At 38.4% G+C, this 19,605-nt stretch overlaps 1 protein-coding gene across 4 annotated transcripts; it reads left to right on the top strand.

Moving 5' to 3' along the window:
• Window positions 1-13,400: 13,400 nt before the first annotated feature.
• LOC104923285 (arfaptin-2) lies at window positions 13,401-19,173 on the top strand. 4 transcript variants are annotated; one of them, XM_019259346.2, is made up of 10 exons: window positions 13,401-13,675; window positions 13,793-13,901; window positions 14,600-14,708; window positions 15,315-15,377; window positions 15,955-16,041; window positions 16,177-16,280; window positions 16,380-16,601; window positions 16,693-16,850; window positions 16,956-17,130; window positions 17,811-19,173. In XM_019259346.2, the coding sequence occupies exons 2-10, from the start codon at window positions 13,803-13,805 to the stop codon at window positions 17,964-17,966; spliced, it is 1,173 nt and encodes a 390-aa protein (XP_019114891.1). In that variant the 5' UTR covers window positions 13,401-13,675; window positions 13,793-13,802; the 3' UTR covers window positions 17,967-19,173. The 4 variants fall into 4 exon arrangements, with proteins under 4 accessions (XP_019114891.1, XP_019114892.1, XP_019114893.1 ...); XM_019259347.2 differs by lacking the exon at window positions 15,315-15,377; XM_019259348.2 differs by lacking the exons at window positions 15,315-15,377; window positions 15,955-16,041.
• The last annotated feature ends 432 nt before the right edge of the window (window positions 19,174-19,605 follow it).

Here is a 19,605-nt window from a genome sequence, read left to right on the forward strand (position 1 = left end):
AACACACAATGATACATAATGTCTATAAAGAAAAAAAACAGGCTTTTTCATGGTTGATAGGATCATGACAGCTCTGATTGTTATTTCACAGACCGATGCAAACTTTCCACAATCTTGAATATTACTCAGGGTTATAATCATTTGTATTGTGTGTCCCCGTCTTAATAAATGATAAACCTTTGGTGCTGACAGATTCACTGACTGATGACTCTCTAAACAGTCTGGAGAATATAGATAATAAAAACAAATGTAAATGTGCTGGTGCCAGACAATAGGCTTAGTAACTTTTATAAGTCTTTTTTTTTCTAAAGTTCACATCTCTGGTTTAATTGGACGACACAAATATATAAGGATAACATTTTCCAGTCTACTTTACGATTATGAACATCAAGAAATATCTAATCCCTGATGCTAATTAACCTTCTGACATCAAAATAATATCTACAACAGACTTACAGGCAATTTGGATTAAAAACTAGCAAACCCATAAACAGATTATTTTTATTGTAATAATTATGTTTCTGCTCACTTTTGATGGCATCCAGCACTTCGAGGAGGAGGACATGAACATAGCTGCCAGCTGCCTTGAGTTGTGAACAGTGGACTGACATACTTAACCTCATTAGTCTCTCCACACTTTCTCTCATTTGCATATAATGCTTGGCTTGTGGGAACAAAGGTGGGGTGCAATAATAAAGTTGCAGCCAAAAGGGGCAACAATAATTTATGATGATCCCCGATGATGTTTATATCAAATACACACACTCTCTCTACTGCTTTGCAGATTTATTATGGCACACACGATGAATCGAGAACATATGGCACTGCTTAGCTGCCAAGTGTTTTTTTTTTTTTTAAGGCTCACTATCCTCAGTGCTCAATGAAGAGTGGTGAGATTTCTAACGTCGAATGAGGATGTTAGCACAAAGGTGCACACAGTCACAGAGTTAGTGATTAGTGAGCCCGTCTTTGCTAAAGCGCTTAAATTTCTTTTATTGTCAATATCATTTTTATTCAGTACACACCAAATGCGGCTGAAATATTTTAACTGGGGGGAGAAAAAAAATCCATTTAACTTTCCACATTTAAACTTTCACATAAAACTGCATAATGACTCCTGGAACCTTTCTCACTTGTGAAATAGATACTATTCTTTGGCAGTGGTGTCTTTATCCCCCTGATCTAGGAGATAAGAGGTTTGTTGGATTTCTTTCTAATCATGACCTGAACTACACCTGGGATACGTAAATGAAAGTAATTGTAGTACTCTACAGCACTCTATATCTTGAGGACCAGCACTGAAAACTATTGAAACTAACCTATGATCTCTCTCACCCAACTTTTTTCCATTCAAACTCTTTTGTCCACAGCCGTATAAATAAAGGGTCTTTTGTACATTGTAACCTGCTACCACTGTCTCGATCACACATTCATATTGCTCTTTTAAAGTTCCTTCTGTCAGTGTATAAACAAACTTTTAAATAAAGGTACAAATCTTAAAGGTCCAGTGTTTAAGGTTTGGGGCATTGCATTTACATAATACAACAGAAATTGAATATAATATGCATAACTTATGTTTTCAATTGTGTGTAATCACCTGAAAATAAGATTTGTTATGTTTTGGTTACCTTCGAATGAGTCTTTCATATCCACAGACACTGCAGGTAGTCTTCCACAAATCTTGAACCGGCTTGTTTCTACTGTTGTCTGCAGTAGAAATTTCACGTCCTCTGTAGTTTCTCCTTCATGCAGAGAAGGATGGGGTGAAGATGGTTGCAATCAACACCTACACAGCTAGATGCATGACAAATGATGCAGGATGTCTTATGATTTTAACCACTAATGAAGTCAATATGACTTTATGTGATTAGTTCACACTTAATTAGATAATTGTCCCCTGCTGAGAATTCCACATATTACATATTTACAACTGGCCAACTGTGTCAGATGATTAATTACCTTAACAGACCTTTTTCACAGCAAACATGAAAAACAACCTGGATCCTGGAACAAGCTAGTTCCAGGGTCCTGGTGTTTTGAATGCTGGCACATTGGCATGGCCTACTGGCGCACTTGGTAAAACTGAACCGTCATGAATTGTTTCTTTCTTACCTGTGATTTGCTTGCCATAAGTAAAAGGAAATCTGCTGATACAGGACTACAGGATAGTAACATTATGAACTTTGCATTAAGTTGTGGAAAAAGCTCAGTGTTAATTTTGTCACCATATGGGAGCATGAAAAGTTTTTATGACCACCATGATGGCGGTTATTTGTCAGTGGTCTCACGAATGGCTTTGGAAGCCACAAGTCTTATAAAATAAGTATCTGAGTAATTAAACATCACTAACACAATATAAATCAGTCAGTGAACATGAGAGATTGGTAATATGGTATAGTATGTGGTGTAAAAGACATAGAAAATAATGTTTTATATAGTTTAAATGATTTAAAGGAGGATGGTGATGATGAAGTTAGCCACTGAATAGAGGGGCTCAAATCACCAAAAGAAAGTCTGAAAGCATTTCAAGGACTTTTATGTCTAAATTACCTTTATTCTCTGCTGTAAACAATTTTAGTCTCATCTTACCCAACCTAGACTGCACTCCCCTATGCATACTCAATTTGTGGTTGGGTCAGGATCTTTTTTTTCTGATAGCTGTTTACATGTGGGTGTCACAGACAGGCGTGAAAGAGCCTCTCCAGTTTCCATTATATAATCATGCACCACATGCTCTCTGTACTCTATTTGTCTGTGAGCAGCTTGCTGACTTTAAAGGTCAAAATATATCATCCTCGAGTGTTTTGGATTCTGTGGAGAAAAAAATTGCTAAACATAACCTATTGCCTTGATATGAGCTGAAACAAGCACAATATAAATGATGAACAAATGTGCGTGTTTGTATTTTTCTGTTAAGTGAATTTAAGTGAATCAAGGTTAAGAAAAAAAAAGGCACAGCTAAAACAGATGGAGTATGAGCATAGTAGCTGTTTTTATTCTGATTTACCTGCAGATACAAAGCTCAATAGGACAACATGAGAGCAAGGCTGCTCACTCTATCTTAATGCATGCACTGTAGTTTTAATACAACTTCTGGAACGAAGTGGAAAGGATTACGCTATCAAAGACCTAACAAACTCTTGATAAACTCCAACAGGTGTTGTCTATATGTGTGCAGACTGTATTTGACTGATATCCCCCTTACTCTCCTGTTAGTTTTGTTGCACCATTTATGACAAAATGAATTTTATGTTTGGTGAATAAGTAAACTATTTGTTTCATAAGTTATCTAATAAGCCAGAATAAGTGAAAACACCTGTGTGGGCATGCATAGAGGACTAAACAAAAGCTGGTTTTGTTGTAACTGTTGTAATACCATTTAATCTTAAGTAATTAGTTGCATAAAGTCAAGTAGGTGTATTTTTCTTTTCTTTTCAGTTGTAGTAGCTGTATACATGTACAATATGGGAACAATACTAGAATACACACTGTTGTGTCTGGATTCTTGGGTGCCATTCTCCATCTCTGCCCTGGGTTCGTCCGGTCCAGTAGGAGGACTTCTATCGTAAATCAACGCTGTACCCAACAACAGTGTGGTGAGAGTGGTGGGAGCCAAGTAGTTTGAACTGTACTTCTCCAGCCGGGCGTCTGGAACAAGCCCAGCTACTGAGAGAGCTCTGAACAAGAGCGCGGTCTACTTCAAGTGGAAAGTATTTTAGCCTACAGTCCCATCTGCTTTCACTTTGATTCCACATCTAAATAGATACTGTCTACAGTGTGTGGACGATTATGTGTTTTACACTGCAATTCACTTCAAAAATATTGATGTTATGGAGATTTTCTCTCATCAGCATGAGTTGTTCACTATACAGCGTCTGCTTGGATCTTGGACTTACACACTCAACATCTCATAAAAGTTATGGCTCATAATTGCAAAACTTTTTACTACTCATAGGAAACTATTAAGTTTGAAACTTTAAACTCAGGCAAGAATGTCATTGATATCCTCAGAAATAGCCTGGTAGGTCCTTTGAGTCCCTTACATAAAAATAGACTTTAGTGTTACCAGAAAAATAACCCACATGAGGACCGAAGTTTAATCTCACACATAATGCTTATACATATGGATAATGTTAAACAGTTTCATTTGTATGTGAGTGTGTCTGTTGTGCGCTACAGTGGCTGGTATTAAAGCTCACAGCATCCATCTCTTCAACAGCGAGTGTGCATTTATTACTAACATGCTTTGCTGTCATAGTGTCCTCAGAGCAAATCTCTAAAGCATTTCTGCGTGTCTCTTGGTACTTGTTAAATAATATTAAAGTGATATAACAGTGAAATGATACAAGAAATGTAATCCCAACTCTCTGCAGCAAATAGTTATTGGAAAATGTTGGCTCAAGCTAAATTGCTAAGAAATTATGTTAACACTTTATTTGATATAGTCTGAAATGTTATATGGGTTCTTCCATGGGTCTGGGGTAGCCCACTTTACTGTGCTATGCCAAGACAAGCAGTGATGACATGCATGTCTACTACAGCTTCACAGCAGAGGGTAGCCATGCCTTGTTACCCTGCACGTTTGTCTCTCCAATGGAACAACAGCCACTTGGCTTTGAGTCATTGTGACTTGAGTCCCTGTTTTGATTACTTGCAACTTGTCTTGACAGAAAATATATTACTTGAGACTCAACTTGGACTGTTGTCAATGCTGACATTACAAATGTTATAAAAGTTACAATCCGATTGCTTGATCCAGCTCCTGTTGAGAGGAAGGTATGAAATTAAGCATATTTGACTACACACATAGACTGGGGGAACATGCAGCCTTCACTCAATTTTTATTTTTACCTTACTCTGTTTAGGAATGTGAATCAATGCCAAAAGAACTTTTCCTAGATCCATTTTTGTTATAAACAAAACTTTCCAGTGGTAGAAATTACAACAACAAAAAAAATCGAACTAACCCTAAAACCTTTTTTTACAGTTGATTGACATTGAAATAAAAAAACAGAGGAAATATTTCCAAAAGATACTGTGTACTTTAGGGAAAGTAACCACTCTGCTCTGTTCCTGAACCCCTAAAAAAAAGATAAAGATATGGCTGACTCCAGTTGCCCTAAACAAAATTAGTTTGTGATTAAACCTGATACGTTTTCCATCTTAAGAGTACATATTCAAACCACCAAGAGCAAACTAACCTCAATTTCACAGGTGACTTGTAGGATTTCATGCTGCACAGTAGATGTGGATGGTTGCTACCTCCATATTTAAGGTCGGGTCAGGTTTGATTATTGTGATGTCTGTTTGGCAAGACTACAAAGGAGTCCAATGTATTGTTACTCATCCAACCAAGAGCCAGATGCAGCAAAATACAGATCAAAGGTGTATGCAAGCAAAATAATGTAATAAAGCTATAAATAATGTAATCTAATGATCTGTTAAATATAAAACAGGAATAAAAATTAATTACTAATTACTGTACAGGTGAAGGGTCCGTCTGAACTTTGACCATTCAAAATACTGTAGTTTGCACAGTCGGGCTACTACTGCTATCATGAGATCAGTGTTAAGATTAGTCAATATGCTTTGGTAAAACATTGTAAAACAACATTGCTCATATTTTATAGTTTATTTTTTATTGAATGGTCTTATTTTTCATTATCTTCTCCTTGGGCTGGTTGGGCTGTTTTTCCCATACTTTGCAGAGCAAGCTTTCCTACTCAGTATGGTACAAGATAGGCAACAGGGACTGGACCCAAATACAGACAAAGCAAGTAGAGTGCTGCAGGTCAATATTTTGTTTACATAAAGAAGGTTCAAGGTTTACAGAACCATGAGGTAGACAGGGGTCAAAGCCAGGAAGGTAGTCAAACAGGCAAACATTTCCAAAGGGACAGGCTGGAAATCCAAAGGTCAAAAATAATGAGGTAAGGTTCAACAAACAGGCAGGTAACACGTTTCAGGTAACATACTTCAAATACAACAATTCAGAAAGACACAGCATGGAGAAAATGGAAAAAAAGAAGCCAGAGGGCTTCTGATGGACAGAAATGGCAACAAACATGTTTGGAAGAGTGGGAATGTGGCTGTAGGGGCGGGACAGAGAAGCTGTGATTGTGACACTGAGGCACAATGGCTGCAGGAATACCACCATCCCATTAACATTATCCTTGTGTACCAACTGGCATTCTTCTGTACTCACAATTGCTAATTTGAATACATCACTGCATTCACACTGACAGTCATGCTAAAATGCAGTGTACTGTGAGTATGGTGCACGGATGCAATATAGGGAGGAGTAAAATGTTGCGTCATTGTCATTTCTGTTAAGTGCATAATGGCTATATTCAAATTGAGACAACACTACCAAGCCACACAGTGTACTACACAAAAGTGTGTACTACACAGAAGTATCTGAGCATTTGAAACGTTAAAAAATATCTACCGCTAAAGTAGATCTGAAATTCAATTTATGATTGAAATGGAATTATGTTTTGAGAACTTCTTTGGTTTGACTCTCGAACAGGGGGTTGAAATACAGTTATTTTTGTTAAATTTCATTTTTTGAAACCTGTATGTGAACGAAAGAAGGCCCAGACTAAAAAACTGAATAATGTGACAAGGTAAATCTAACTAGGTGCAGCATAAGTGTACTATAGACTTGGTCTGATCAGGAATTTGGCATTTGCAGAGTAAGAGTTGAACTTCCTTACGTTGTTAAGGACCTCAGTGGTCCTCTCTGGGATTGTGTTGATGTGAAAGTGTTGCTATGATTTGCAAGTCTGGTTTAAAACTTCAAAGAGTGTCCTTTAGTATTCACAGAGAGAGGTGAATCAAGATTCTTCCCTTGAAGCCCAAAGAAAAAACTTACTAGACTCAATTCATTCCTTACCAAGGTTTTGACCATTTGCAAGCAACCTCTTTTTGACGGCAACAATCTACTGCCTTTTCAGAAACCTTTAATTGAAAGTGAATAAACCACAATGCTCCTAATGCTTCCAAAGACCATCAAAACACATCCTAGACTTGTCAACCACAGCTGTCAGTCAACCACAGCTGTCAGTTTTTTTTTTTTTAGAAATACTACTGAATGGCGCATCACTCAGATACCACAAGAAGTGATGAGATGACAGTGTTCTTTCTGTCCATTGTTTTTTTTTTACTGAATGTCATTTATCTATTACAGCTTAACTATATACATGCTTACACATTCCTATTTCATGGCCACAGCACATGAACCCGTGCCAATGGTGGTAGAGCTGCCTCTCAAGATACTGCTTTCTCTGCAGAAGCAGTTTGGTATTCAGTACATTGATCAAGGGCAGACAGAGTGACCAGGGATAAAACCATAAATAATGTGACTAATAGATGACCTGATGTACCACAGCCAACCCCGAGAAATTCATTTTGATTATGGGATAGTGCTGGAAGGCATAAAACTGGCTGTCCCGATCACGTACAGTTCAGCGTAGCTACAAGGAACTTTCACATTTTTATTCTTTTTTAGCTTTTAGGAACTGTACATAAACAGACAAAGAGAGTGTTTTCATGGAGACCATAATGAGCACAATGTACCTTTCTGTCCATTATTTCTTAATGCACCAAGCTGTCAGGCTACATTATAACATATTAAACATATTGGCTTGCTGCATTTGCACTTGTACCAGTACTGGGAATATTTTGAAATGTCTCCCTCATGTATCAGCCTTCAGATTTCAAATTTAAAACATATTTACATATGACTTTGAACACTGCAAGACACTGGTCAGGATGTACTGTAGCCCATAAAAAGTGGAAGCCTGGCAAAAGTTGGACTTGCTGTTCGTGCAGTGCAGATAGGGTCTGTAGTTAAGCCATTAAGCAACACAGGCACATCTGTGAAGCAGCTTGTACCTTAATGAGAGACAGCATTAATATTTGGTGCGTAGGGCTTTGGAAGGGGGTACCAGGTTGAAGGATGTCGAGGTCTGAGCTGATGGTGACAGAGGGTGGAAACAGATCTCAATCAAATACATCGATCAGCTCCACATCTGCTTTATCACGTCTCGTCTGTTGCTGTGGCAAGACGCCTAGAAGTGCTGTTCCACTTGCTGCATGCCAAAGGAATCATGTTATCATAAAAAGAAACAATAATAGAGCTTAGATACGAGTGTGCAGAACTATTGCAATCTGCCTCTTTGTGTGATACTTGCTATAGGTTTTATTATTAATATGCTGGATGTTTTATTAGACATATTTTACCTTTACAACAAGCTTCTTCTTATCATGTAGTCAAAGGCAAAGGCATGCTCTTTCTTCAGAGCAGGAAGATTGGGGAGGGTCTGTACATATATCCGTGGCAGATGTCCCTGAAGTAGTTAAAAAGCTCCACACTGATATATGAGAGCTGACCTGAAATGCTGAATGCCCTGGATATTGTTAGAAGTTATAAATCTCTCGTCAGTGTGTGACACAGCTTTTGAAAATAGAACACTTTGAATTAGCAAACATGAATAGCAGTGCCCATAATATCAATAAAAGCTGATAGATGGATGTGATTAAGCTTTTACCAGGAGTCACACCTTCCTTGGAAAGACTCTGCCAAGGTGCTGCAAGAGCGACTCCAGCCAATTGTCAAACCTATTCAAGAGAACAACTTGGATTCTTTCTCGGTTGCAGAATGGTGTGCTTTTTATCCTCTCGGCTAACTGAGGCATCAATGAGAGTCTGCTAATCCTGTCTACATGTGTTTTGTGAATTTGGAAAAAGCTTGCAAGCAAGTTCCCCAAAGTATCTTGTGTGAAGAACTGCAGGAGTATGACCTATTTGGTTCCTGTGCATTTACAATCAGAGCTGTGATGGTTCCCTGAGTATATTTACAAGCTCGTTCAACATGAGCTTTCAGTGGGATGCCCTCGAACACTAGCTGATAAAGATGTTTCATTCAGGTGAGGGTTTAGCAAGTGCCCTAGATGGATTAAGAAAGTATCGAAGATGTTCTCATGAGTAAAAGTAAGGTAAGATCAAGTGGCTTTCAAGCATCCCTGCCCCCACTGCACCGAAGAGCAGTCTTTTGCACACTTCTAAGCTGCCCTGCACCGACTCTGCTACCCATGGGAATGAAGTGAAGAACAGATATTAGCATTTTGATTCACTCGCTTTCTGAGACTCTTTGGAATAGTGACTTAAATTTGACTTATTACAAATCGATGTTGAACCCTATGTAATCTAGGTTTCAGATATCATAGTATAAAGAAACACCATATTTAAATAATAGGAATAAAATGTGGTTGAATATCCACCAATCATTGTGCTTTGTACAGATTTAATATTTCCTTTGTTGCACAGTAGTTTGATGACTTTAAGACACCCCACACTTTCTTTGTATTTTCATCAAGTTTTGTTTTTTTCCCCCACAGTTGGAGAAGCTGCATAATTACTTAGTTGACAAAAGCACACTGTACACAGCAGCCTGAACAAACCTGAACTGAGGAGGAAAACTAAAGTCTGGCTCAGGACTGGAAACTATTGAAAGTGTCAAATGGCAGGAAATTAGCATATTCAGACAATCAATTTAGATAAGAAACAAGTGGAAAAACTCTTTTTGTTCATGAAAATTAGCTGTAATTATCCACATTGCTCTGCATTTTTAGTCATTTGCAGTATAAATGAGGTCATAATTGATAGTGTTCACAGTTTGCTGCGGTAAGGTCTATCAAGAGATACTTTTCATACGTTTCATTTCAAGGGATCCTTGTATAACCACAATAAAAAATGGCTCCGAGTTACTTCTACTTATCATACTAGTATATATAGTAAGGCTATATTTAACGTGGAGTTAAAATCTCTTCATGAGGCAGGCTTAATTCCTGGTTTGAGAAAATGCAGGAAACTAAAATGAATGAGATTACAAAATTGGAGACCTGCAAAACAGAAAATTGCATGACAAAGTAAGTAAACAGGATAAAGAAACTAAACAACTGCCCTTTCGTGCATATCCTGACCACAGCCTCTGTGTGCCAACCAAAGGTAGCGTTCATGAAAACAAAATTAACAACTGCTTTAACACATCAGTGAAAATGCCAACAAGCGCTCGTGGGATTTACGATTCCTAAATTGCCCCCAAAGTTTATTTGCGGCCTCTGACTGCTTGTCCCTCTGATTATGCAGGTGAACTTAATTGGAAACATCAGAGCAATAGCAACGCCTGTATTTTCGGGGGGCATTGCTCTCACGCCATGTACTTAAGGTCATTGTGTTTACTACCTCGGAGGTAACTTATACAGAGCATAAAATGCCTTGGAAAACACAACTTGAGATGTTTTATATGTCACACTTGCTTACTAAATAGTACCCTGAAGTTTGTTTTTGCTTTAAGTTATTACTTTCCACTGTTGTTTGAGACCTTATTTAAATAATAGAAAAACTCATGACAGCTCTGCGGTTGTTCTTAAATGAAAACCTTGAAATGAAGAGGATACGGGAATAATGGATCAAAGAGTCTTTATGTCAGCAGAGATTAATTTTAAAACACATCTGTCAGTCAAAATAATGTTTCTTGTCATTACATATCTAATTTACCCTTCTCAAACATGCATTATTTCTCACTGACCTATATCCATTTTCTCTCTTTCTAAACCTTTTCAACACATACATTTGTATTTACTCCTAGAGCAATAGTCTTCTTATGTATTGTTGTTGTTGTGTGTTGTCTTTCAGACTTTCTAAAACTGACATTCACAGCAACCAATGATCCATTATGATGATGAATTGCTGTTTCTCTGCATTGATTGAACCACCAACTGGGAAAAAGGTTGACAGGCTGTTTGAAATGGCACATTAAAAACACTATAAAAATGACTTCCATATGCTCTATAATGTAAAAAAAGTGAGCGCTGTTTGTAATTCCCATGGAATAAGGATGCAAGCAGCACTGCTTTGCCATGTTTTTTTGGATTCCTCTGTCTCACTCCAGCACTCTTGTTTGCTGCTGCAGAGCACAGGGGACTGTATGAGGACGAATTTCCCACCCAACATCTGGAAGCGTGCTTAATGATCATTAAAAACAAGATGAACTATTCTCTGAAATGACAGGGGGAGGGGTACACTGTGGTTTAGATCTCACGCTCCCCTCACATCCATATGCTGGGTATGTGACATGCAGCACAGTCTCTCCCTGCCTGAGACCTTTAAAATTTAATTTGGTCTTGTTCTAAATTTATAGGCCACACTAAATTTACATTCTCCTGTGTGAGAATCTGGTGTCTTAAAATGTCTATCCAAGGATGTGAGTAGAGAGAGAGAGAGCTTGAAAACTGTTGTAAACTCCGCACCACTGACCTTGTTAAAACATAAACTGTTGACTGCCACGATGCTGCATCTGTGATGTTTATCAAGATGCTGAAAAGTGAAAGAATTTTTGATTAAACTCTGCTTTAATAAGCCTTAAGTTCCTACGTGCAGTTTGCAAGCTTGCACAATGCTGGTAACTTAACTGCTGCACATGATTTCCTTTTTCCTCGACGCCAAAAAAACAAAACAAAACTGGTTTTAAAATTCAAACTTCAACAACACCGGTCTGTTTGTGGCCCATGAATAATGTGCAGGTCAAAGGTACCGGAGCTAAAGGATGTTGAGTCAGTCCCTCTCTTAAAATGGTAAGTCAGAACATACTCTTTCAATTATTCACTCACCTAACTGGAACTAAAGTAGCTGGCTGACCACTGCAATATTTAGCCTTGAGATGATGGTAACAGCAACAGCCTCATTACCTTTACACATCTACAACCTGAGAGTCTCCTTTATTGATTGACAAGACACATTTATTATGATCCAAAACCAATTACTGTATCCTTGAGTAGACTTGAGAAACGATTTTTACCTTTTTATACAATAGACTGATCTAGAATTACCTTTTTGTTTACCTTGATTTCTCAACAAAGGGGATTGAGACGTAGAGGACTTGTAAAGAAATGGACAAATCAACAAGTCAGATATGTAAACAGTGACCTCATAGACCTTTATTCCTTTCATTTATGTCTATTGAAGACCACACAATGGACGAATTCAAGCATGCATTTCCTGTTTCAGTGTGATCTTCACTATGCTCTGGTGAATTTGCAGGTCGGAGTTCAAAGTTGACCAAACACTAATGTATTACAAAATATTATTCTAGTGTGTTTCATCGCCATGGTTAGTTTATTAAATAGAGAATTTCCCCATTGAGGGATTAATAAAAGTAAATCTTGAACTGTGAAATGGGTGTGCTAGTTGGATTGTCACTTTTTGAAAAGTTGTTATATGAGGAGCGGGTTTCAGACACATTTTAACAACCAGAGAAGCTCTTTCATCCAGCGTCTACCTCAGTTCTTCTACATACTTATGGATATCTTCTGAACTGAATGACAGAGAATGATTACAGACATGTAAACATGTTACTTGTCAATGCTCAAATATCTATGTATTTTGGCAGAGGGCTCAAAAGCTGGAAAACATACCATGTCTACACCAGTCAGAAAGGCTTTGACATGTTGATGTGTCGATTATTGGGGGAAAAAAACCAAAACAACAAGAATGAGCCAAACTCATCATTTGTCATTTTGTGGTGTTTGATGTTGGTGATGCAGCAGAAGCCTAAAAGAGAGAGAGCGATTATGATGATGATGATGGTGATGAAAAAAACAAAACAAGAATTTTAGGTGTCACTTGCTAGAACCACATCAGCATCAATGGAAAATGTACCGTGTTACTGTAAGAAGCAACATTGTGGGTGTGTGTGTGTGTGTGTGGGGTCGGTTCTCTTTGCAGAGCCGGATTAATTACAGCAAAACCCTCTACATTTGGAGACCATGTGCACTTCTCTTGCATCCCTGATTGAAACAAATGAGGCAAATAATTGGAAGTGTGGTCAGTTTACTATGGTGAGGTCTATCTCCAGGCCTCAAAACAAACGACTGTATTTATACAGTTTGATTTCAGGAGATATTACAATCAACGTAACGGGCAGGAACGGCTTTTTCTAATGATTAATACTCATAACATTTGAAGGTGTGTGTGTGTGTGTGTGTGTGTGTGTGTGTGTGTGTGTGAAAGATGCACTCTATAAGTCAGCGGGTTGTTAGTGACATCTTCAGGTGCATGCGGGAGCTGCAGTGCGTGGATAACGCTACGTCGGCACCGCACGACGTGGAAGATGGAGCGGGGGGAGGCCTGGCGATGACGTCACGTCAAAGGTGTCATCCTTCAAAATAAAAGCATGCGTTAATAGTATACGCTTCCATTTGCTCGTTTGTGAAATAAAACACACTTTTCTATGCAACTTATGCGTGTTACTCCAAGTATTATGATTTCAAAGCACATCCTCGCGGTTTGCGATTTTAAAAAAATCACAACAACTTTTATTTCGAAGTCGTGCTACTAAAGCTGTGAGCTGGCTGGATGCAGAGATTTTCAGGCTGAATTACATGGGAGCAGGCAGACAACCTGAGCGCTGCAAAGAGGGGAAATAATCATGGATGCTGCGTTTAATAAGAGCTAAAAGACAGTGTTTTTATTTTTTATTTTTTGCATCTGCTGTCTGTGCGTAAAGCCGCGTCCCTGCCTCAGACATCAGGCTCCTTCAGGGCTGGGGGAGCTAAGTTAGCTGTCAGCCACATCAGCACCGCTCATATTAGCGAGCCACGTTAGCATCAGTGTAAGCAGAGCCGTCATTTTGTGTCGATGTGCATGCATGTGTGCTTATTGTTTGTTTTTGTCAAACCTGCAGGCATGCAATCATCTTCATGTGTCAGTGTCTGGTGCTGTCTTGCAGAGATCTCGTTATGGCAGACAGTATCATGAGTAAGGCTGCTACCATGGAGATCCCCATTAACAGCAATGGAGACACAGGGACTCTACCAGAGGATGACAGCCTGGAGCAGGTCAGTTAGTGACATTTGTTTCTTCCTGACAGTGTGCATCTGTGTGCTCAGTCTGTGGTCCTCTCTCCTTTGGCAGCACACAGTTTAGGACTAAAGCAGGTTAGGCCAGCTGTTACCTAACCATGCACAGGCCTGCAGCTATGTACAGCAGCTATGTGCATAAATATATGTGCATGCATAGCTATATACATGGGAATGATGTGTTAAGAGTGTGCAGAGTGAAGCATTTAATCATACGACAACCTAACAGGGATGAGAAAGCTGCAGGATCAGTGGTCCAACATGAATAACATGTCTATCTGATAAAGTAATACTGAAGGCCAACACACTGAATCATAAAACAGCACATATGAGCAACTTATTGCTGTGTGCATCTGTTTGCAGGTTGACTTCACAAATCTGCATGGTTCCTTTAGGTTTGAAGAGAAAAGAAAACTCTAATCTTGCTTACACTTATCCTAAATAGTATAAAATATAATTATACAGTAATAAACACACTAATAATTACAGTAATAATAGTTTCAGATTAAAGATACCTAAAGATGATATCATAAAAAGGAAGTTGCAGCTTTCTAGTTTTATCTTTTCTAAAAACGAATGATCCTTTTCTAAATCCATCGTGCTGTCCATGCACTGTAGATGATTATGATCTTTCTAACCCATGTTTATCACCAATATTTTGTTGTAAATCCATCCAGGATTTGCAGCAAGTGATGGTGTCTGGACCCAACCTGAATGAAACCAGTATTGTCTCAGGAGGTTATGGTGGACCTGCAGGGGGCATCATTCCCACGAGCACCATCAAAGGTACTGTTAGAGTCCCTAAGTGCCATCCTTCACAGGTCTTTACAGATTTCATGAATTTAAAGGTAATCTAAGTAAGTATGACTATGCTGTAGTTTATGATTATGCAACTGTTCGTACCATATAGGTCTTAATTAACTTCTTATTTGTTTCATTGTTGTAGTTTTATGCTTTTTACTCTTCTTCGAATCTCTAGTTTTTCATGCAACTGCTCTGCTGCCTTAAAAACTGTTAGTTGTTGTCTGCTCTGCTCTGTGGAGCACTTTGGGCTACAATTCTGTATGAAAGGTGCTATATCAATAAATAAAGTTCATTGGTTTAATACATTAGTCAATCAATATAAATGACCCTGCAATTACTTTGCCAGGTTTTGGTTTCACACAGCTCACCAACCCCCCCTAATATTCTGTCCATTGACGATTGCAGGCCGTCATGCACTGTGCCAGAGATCTGCCAATGTTGCAATCACTAAAAGAGGTCAATACTTAATGCCCCTTTAAGGAACCGTACCGAGAGCTCAGCTTTTCCTCCTTGTATTCTGATGTGTCACTAGAGAGCTGCTGACCTATAGGCTCCTTGGTTCATGTTACAAACATCCATATCCCATAGGGCCTGCTGTTCGCTTCAACCCTGAGTATCTGGACAGAAGACGAGCCCCTGCACCAGGACCAGGTGGCTGTGTGTTCTGACGACCTTCTTTTGTTTTCTTAGTTAACCTTTATATGTTGGTCTGTTTTGGCCCCTTTATAAAAGGTTTTGGTGTTGCTTGACCAAGGGAGTTGTATGCAACCTTGCTTGTACTTCTTCAACTCACAGTCTCTGCAACAAGAAATGTTTTGGCTGCTTTTAAAAATTAGGGATGCACTAACATGATATCACAGGGCACTGTTACTTGAAATGTCGTTGTCTAATAAGTATGTTCTCTTTTGTACTGTAAAATGCACTTTTGATGACTGTTTTGTCATTGCTTGGTACCTTTCATTCCATGAAGTCCATTTTCATCTTTTCTTTTATAAACCCTTTTATTCTGCATGGAAAACCTGCATGGTGGATTATTTCAAATCCCTTTTTAACTCCCAATTTATTATGTATCCTCCACCACTGAGCCTAACATATTTCTTTCAGGCTGCTGTTCAGCTGCATATCTCACTGCCAAGCTTGTTTATCACACACGTGCCTCACGCTTGTTTTATTTCACTCCATGCCTTGTTCTCATTATCACTCTTTGTCATCGGCATGCTCATTTCAGACATTCGCATGAAATCCAGAGGTGTTGGCATGCCTCGCAGCCAATCTGCAGCAGGTCGACTTGCCCAACAGACACAACAACATCCAGGTATCACCAGGCTCATCGCCATGTCCCCACTGTCCCCACTATCATCATCCATGCAGTTTCTGTAAACCACTTGCTTGTAAACTTTGGTAGAATAGTTTACATTACAGTATACTTTTTTTTGTTTTTTTTTGTTAGGTTCATCGAACCATAACGCTAGTAATTCAACTGAAGAAGTTTCTCGTGGTGTGGCAGTGGAGAAACTGGACAGCGTGAAGAAATGGGGCATAAACACATACAAGGTAGTGTGGGCCGCGCCGTATTTCCAAAAACTGATTAAATGGATGTTAGTCCCATTTTTGCTGGGTTTAATGTCATATCTGTTCATATCCACTATACAGTGTACAAAGCAGATGTTCTCAGAGAGGTTTGGACGAGGTTCACGAACTGTGGACCTTGAACTCGAGGCTCAGATTGACGTGCTAAGAGATACCAAGAGCAAGTATGAAAACATCTTAAGACTGGCCACTGCACTCATCAGTCATTTTCAAAGCATGGTGCAGACACAACAGGCTCTAGGTGATACCTTCACTGACCTTAGCCAGAAGTCCCCAGAGTTACAGGTACAGCACTGCTGAAGCTTCTTCTGTAATGTGACATTAAAACGACGTTAGAAAGTAAAAACTAAACTAAAACTTGTTTGCTCCTCTGCAGGACGAGTTTGGGTATAATGCAGAAACACAAAAGCTGTTGTGTAAGAATGGCGAGGCTCTGCTTGGTGCCATCAACTTCTTTGTGTCTAGTGTCAACACCCTGGTCAACAAAACAATGGAGGATACTCTGTTGACCATTAAGCTGTATGAAAACGCAAGGTAACAAAACCTGGCTTCCCATTTAGGGATCATCTTAATTCCTGTAAGGGAACCACCTGAAAAATGAGAACCTGTGACAGCCTGTATCACTGTTTTTGTATGCAGACTTGAGTTTGATGCCTATCGATCTGATCTGGAGGAGATGAGTTTGGGCCCTAGGGATGCAGCTACCATGGTCCGCATTGAGATGGCTCAGCATGACTACCAGATCCACAGAGACAAATATGAAAGGCTGCGCAGTGATGTCACCATCAAGCTAAAATTCCTGGAGGAAAACAAGGTTTGTAGTTTATAATTAAAAAAATTTAAGTTGTCTTTGAAATGCACGCATATTTCAAGAGTAACTTAACACCTCCTGAAATCTGAATTTTTGCAGCATCAGTGATGCTGCTTGTGGTCAGAGGTGAAATGTGCTTCAGCCAGTGCAGTAAAACACACTGCCTCTGAGCACTACTCATGTAAAATAGATGGCGCATGTTGTGATTAAATGGTGCCTAGTCTACAGTGTTAACAGTCCAGTGTTAAAAGTATGTTTCAGCAGTGATTTAGAGCTGACTGTCCACATAAAGAGAATGCACTTTTGTGTTCGCTGTTGTGAGTCTATTAAGGCAGACCAGGTCAAATTGGAGGAAGCAGGCAGGGCCTCTTTGTGCACAGACACAAACATGTTCATGCTGTAGCGAATGTCTCAGTTTAGTTTAGTCATCCATGCTGTCATGCAGTTTTTGGCAAATAATGAAAAATAACAAAGCTAAGAATGAAGCATGTTTGACTCTTTAAAGCAAAGCTTTTCAAAGTGGGAGGTGAGCCTCTCCAGGAGGGCGGATAAAACTAATTCGAGCAACTAATAAATGTCATTCTAATAGATGTCCACCAGCTGTGCTTTCCTGTAAACACTTGAAACCGTGTTTGTAATGGCAGAACTTCCCTCTTCTTCTTCCCCTTTTTTTTTTCTTCTAGGTGAAGGTGATGCACAAGCAACTGCTTCTCTTCCACAATGCTATCTCAGCTTACTTTGCTGGCAACCAGCAGCAGTTGGAACAAACTCTAATACAGTTCAATGTAAAATTAAAGCCCCCAGGATCAGACAAGCCATCCTGGCTGGAGGAGCAGTAAAAGGTCAGCTGATTGAGATGTACAGTGACACACTGGTCAGTGAAGAACTCGACCTTGTGGTTAGATGGACAAAAATTAAATGCATAAAGGATTATATTGTAGGAGCAGTAGCTGCCAGTGATAAAGAAAAACATGAGATATCTCTTTTGTAATGTTTTTTTTCAGTATGGCTTATTACATAGATGGAACGACAATTTCAGTTATATCTAGAACTGTTTTGTTAAATCACAAAATGACCTTTTGTTACTTTCTTATTCTTTCAGTAGCACAATCATTTACATGAATATCCCTTCTTGTTTATGTACAGTATAGTCTTCTATTGTGGAGATACCCCTTGGCAGTTTTGCACATGCATTAGTTTTTTTTTTTTTTAATGTTGTCTAAAACATTTTCTTGAATATTTTAGAGAATATCACATGGGAGGAATTCCACAAATCAGATTAGCAAGTTAGTGGGATACTGTCAAAACAAATACAAAATATTATCTGAATTTATTTTTCTCGAATATGCATGACTGAACCTTGATCAAATTTTGTTTGAATATAGTTTTCAAACTTATCCCACTATGTTTCTAATTTCACTTTGTGGAATATCTGCTTGAATAAACAGTTTGCAGGTTACATTATTTCTTAGAAGGAAAAAAATATATAGTGAATATAGTGTTTTTATCTCACCTAATATACAATCCATAATTGGTTTTATCTCTAAAATGCTGGGTACCTTCAGGTATGTCCTTATGAATCCAGCAAAGTACCATTGTTGTTTATTTCAAGGTTTACATGTGGAATAAAGCCTCAAAAACAGATGCAACACTTACAAATCAGCATCAATTGATGATGAATACAACTCAGCTCTCAACTATCATAAAGAAATCAAAATGAAAAGGCAATACAATGGTTGATTCACTATGTTTCAATAGGAGGAGCTAGTGTGCAACAACAAAGAACCGCCTCAGAGACTCTTTAAGTCTCACATTTTAAAAAACAAACCATGAATAGGAATACTGGATGCATGTGATACCACATGCATCTTACATTTAAACATACAAGTTTCAGTGTCTTTTTAAGGACAGAATGTATGAGTACATTTTTCTTATGTTGTGTTATTTATTTACCAATGTTATGTACTTTTCTTTGGGGTTTTAGTCAGCTGATTGTCCTTGTCTTGTTCTGCATTTCCAATAAAGTCTGCTGGATGTTTTGTTTCACTTAAATGTGTGGTTGACACAGATCAGTTGTTGATATGGGACGATTTCACAGAAATGCAGGTACAGAAAATTTACAATATGTGTGATATGTATACTTGTGTAGATGATAATATAATCTAATATATCTTTACCATGCTTTCCATGACTTATTATTTTTCATAAAAATTTCCTAAAGTTATGCTTTCGTTTAAGAATTTGAAGATCCTATTCAGGTTACTGTAGCAAAAATATATTGTGAATACATAGTGAAATAAATTCACAGGTGAGTTCACTGATTTATGATGTAAAAAACACTATAAACTGTATGAGAAAACATTACAACCTTAGTTTTAGATGTTGTCTATACAGTTAGTTAGCCGATTAGTTGGACAAATACCCATCATATTCTATCAGCTACTGTTTGTATTTACTCTACTTAACTGTGTGTATCTT

This window comes from Larimichthys crocea, chromosome VII, assembly GCF_000972845.2.
Source record: "Larimichthys crocea isolate SSNF chromosome VII, L_crocea_2.0, whole genome shotgun sequence".
In the NCBI taxonomy this organism is placed as follows: domain Eukaryota; kingdom Metazoa; phylum Chordata; class Actinopteri; family Sciaenidae; genus Larimichthys; species Larimichthys crocea.

Bases quoted from the DNA above. Each gene is read 5' to 3' on its own strand.
- LOC104923285 (XM_019259345.2), top strand. From the start codon at position 15,603: ATGTCGTTGTCTAATAAGTATGTTCTCTTTTGTACTGTAAAATGCACT. The intron at 16,602-16,692 runs GTACAGCACTGC...GCTCCTCTGCAG, and splicing joins AGAAGTCCCCAGAGTTACAG to GACGAGTTTGGGTATAATGC. The intron at 16,851-16,955 runs GTAACAAAACCT...TTTTGTATGCAG, and splicing joins AAGCTGTATGAAAACGCAAG to ACTTGAGTTTGATGCCTATC.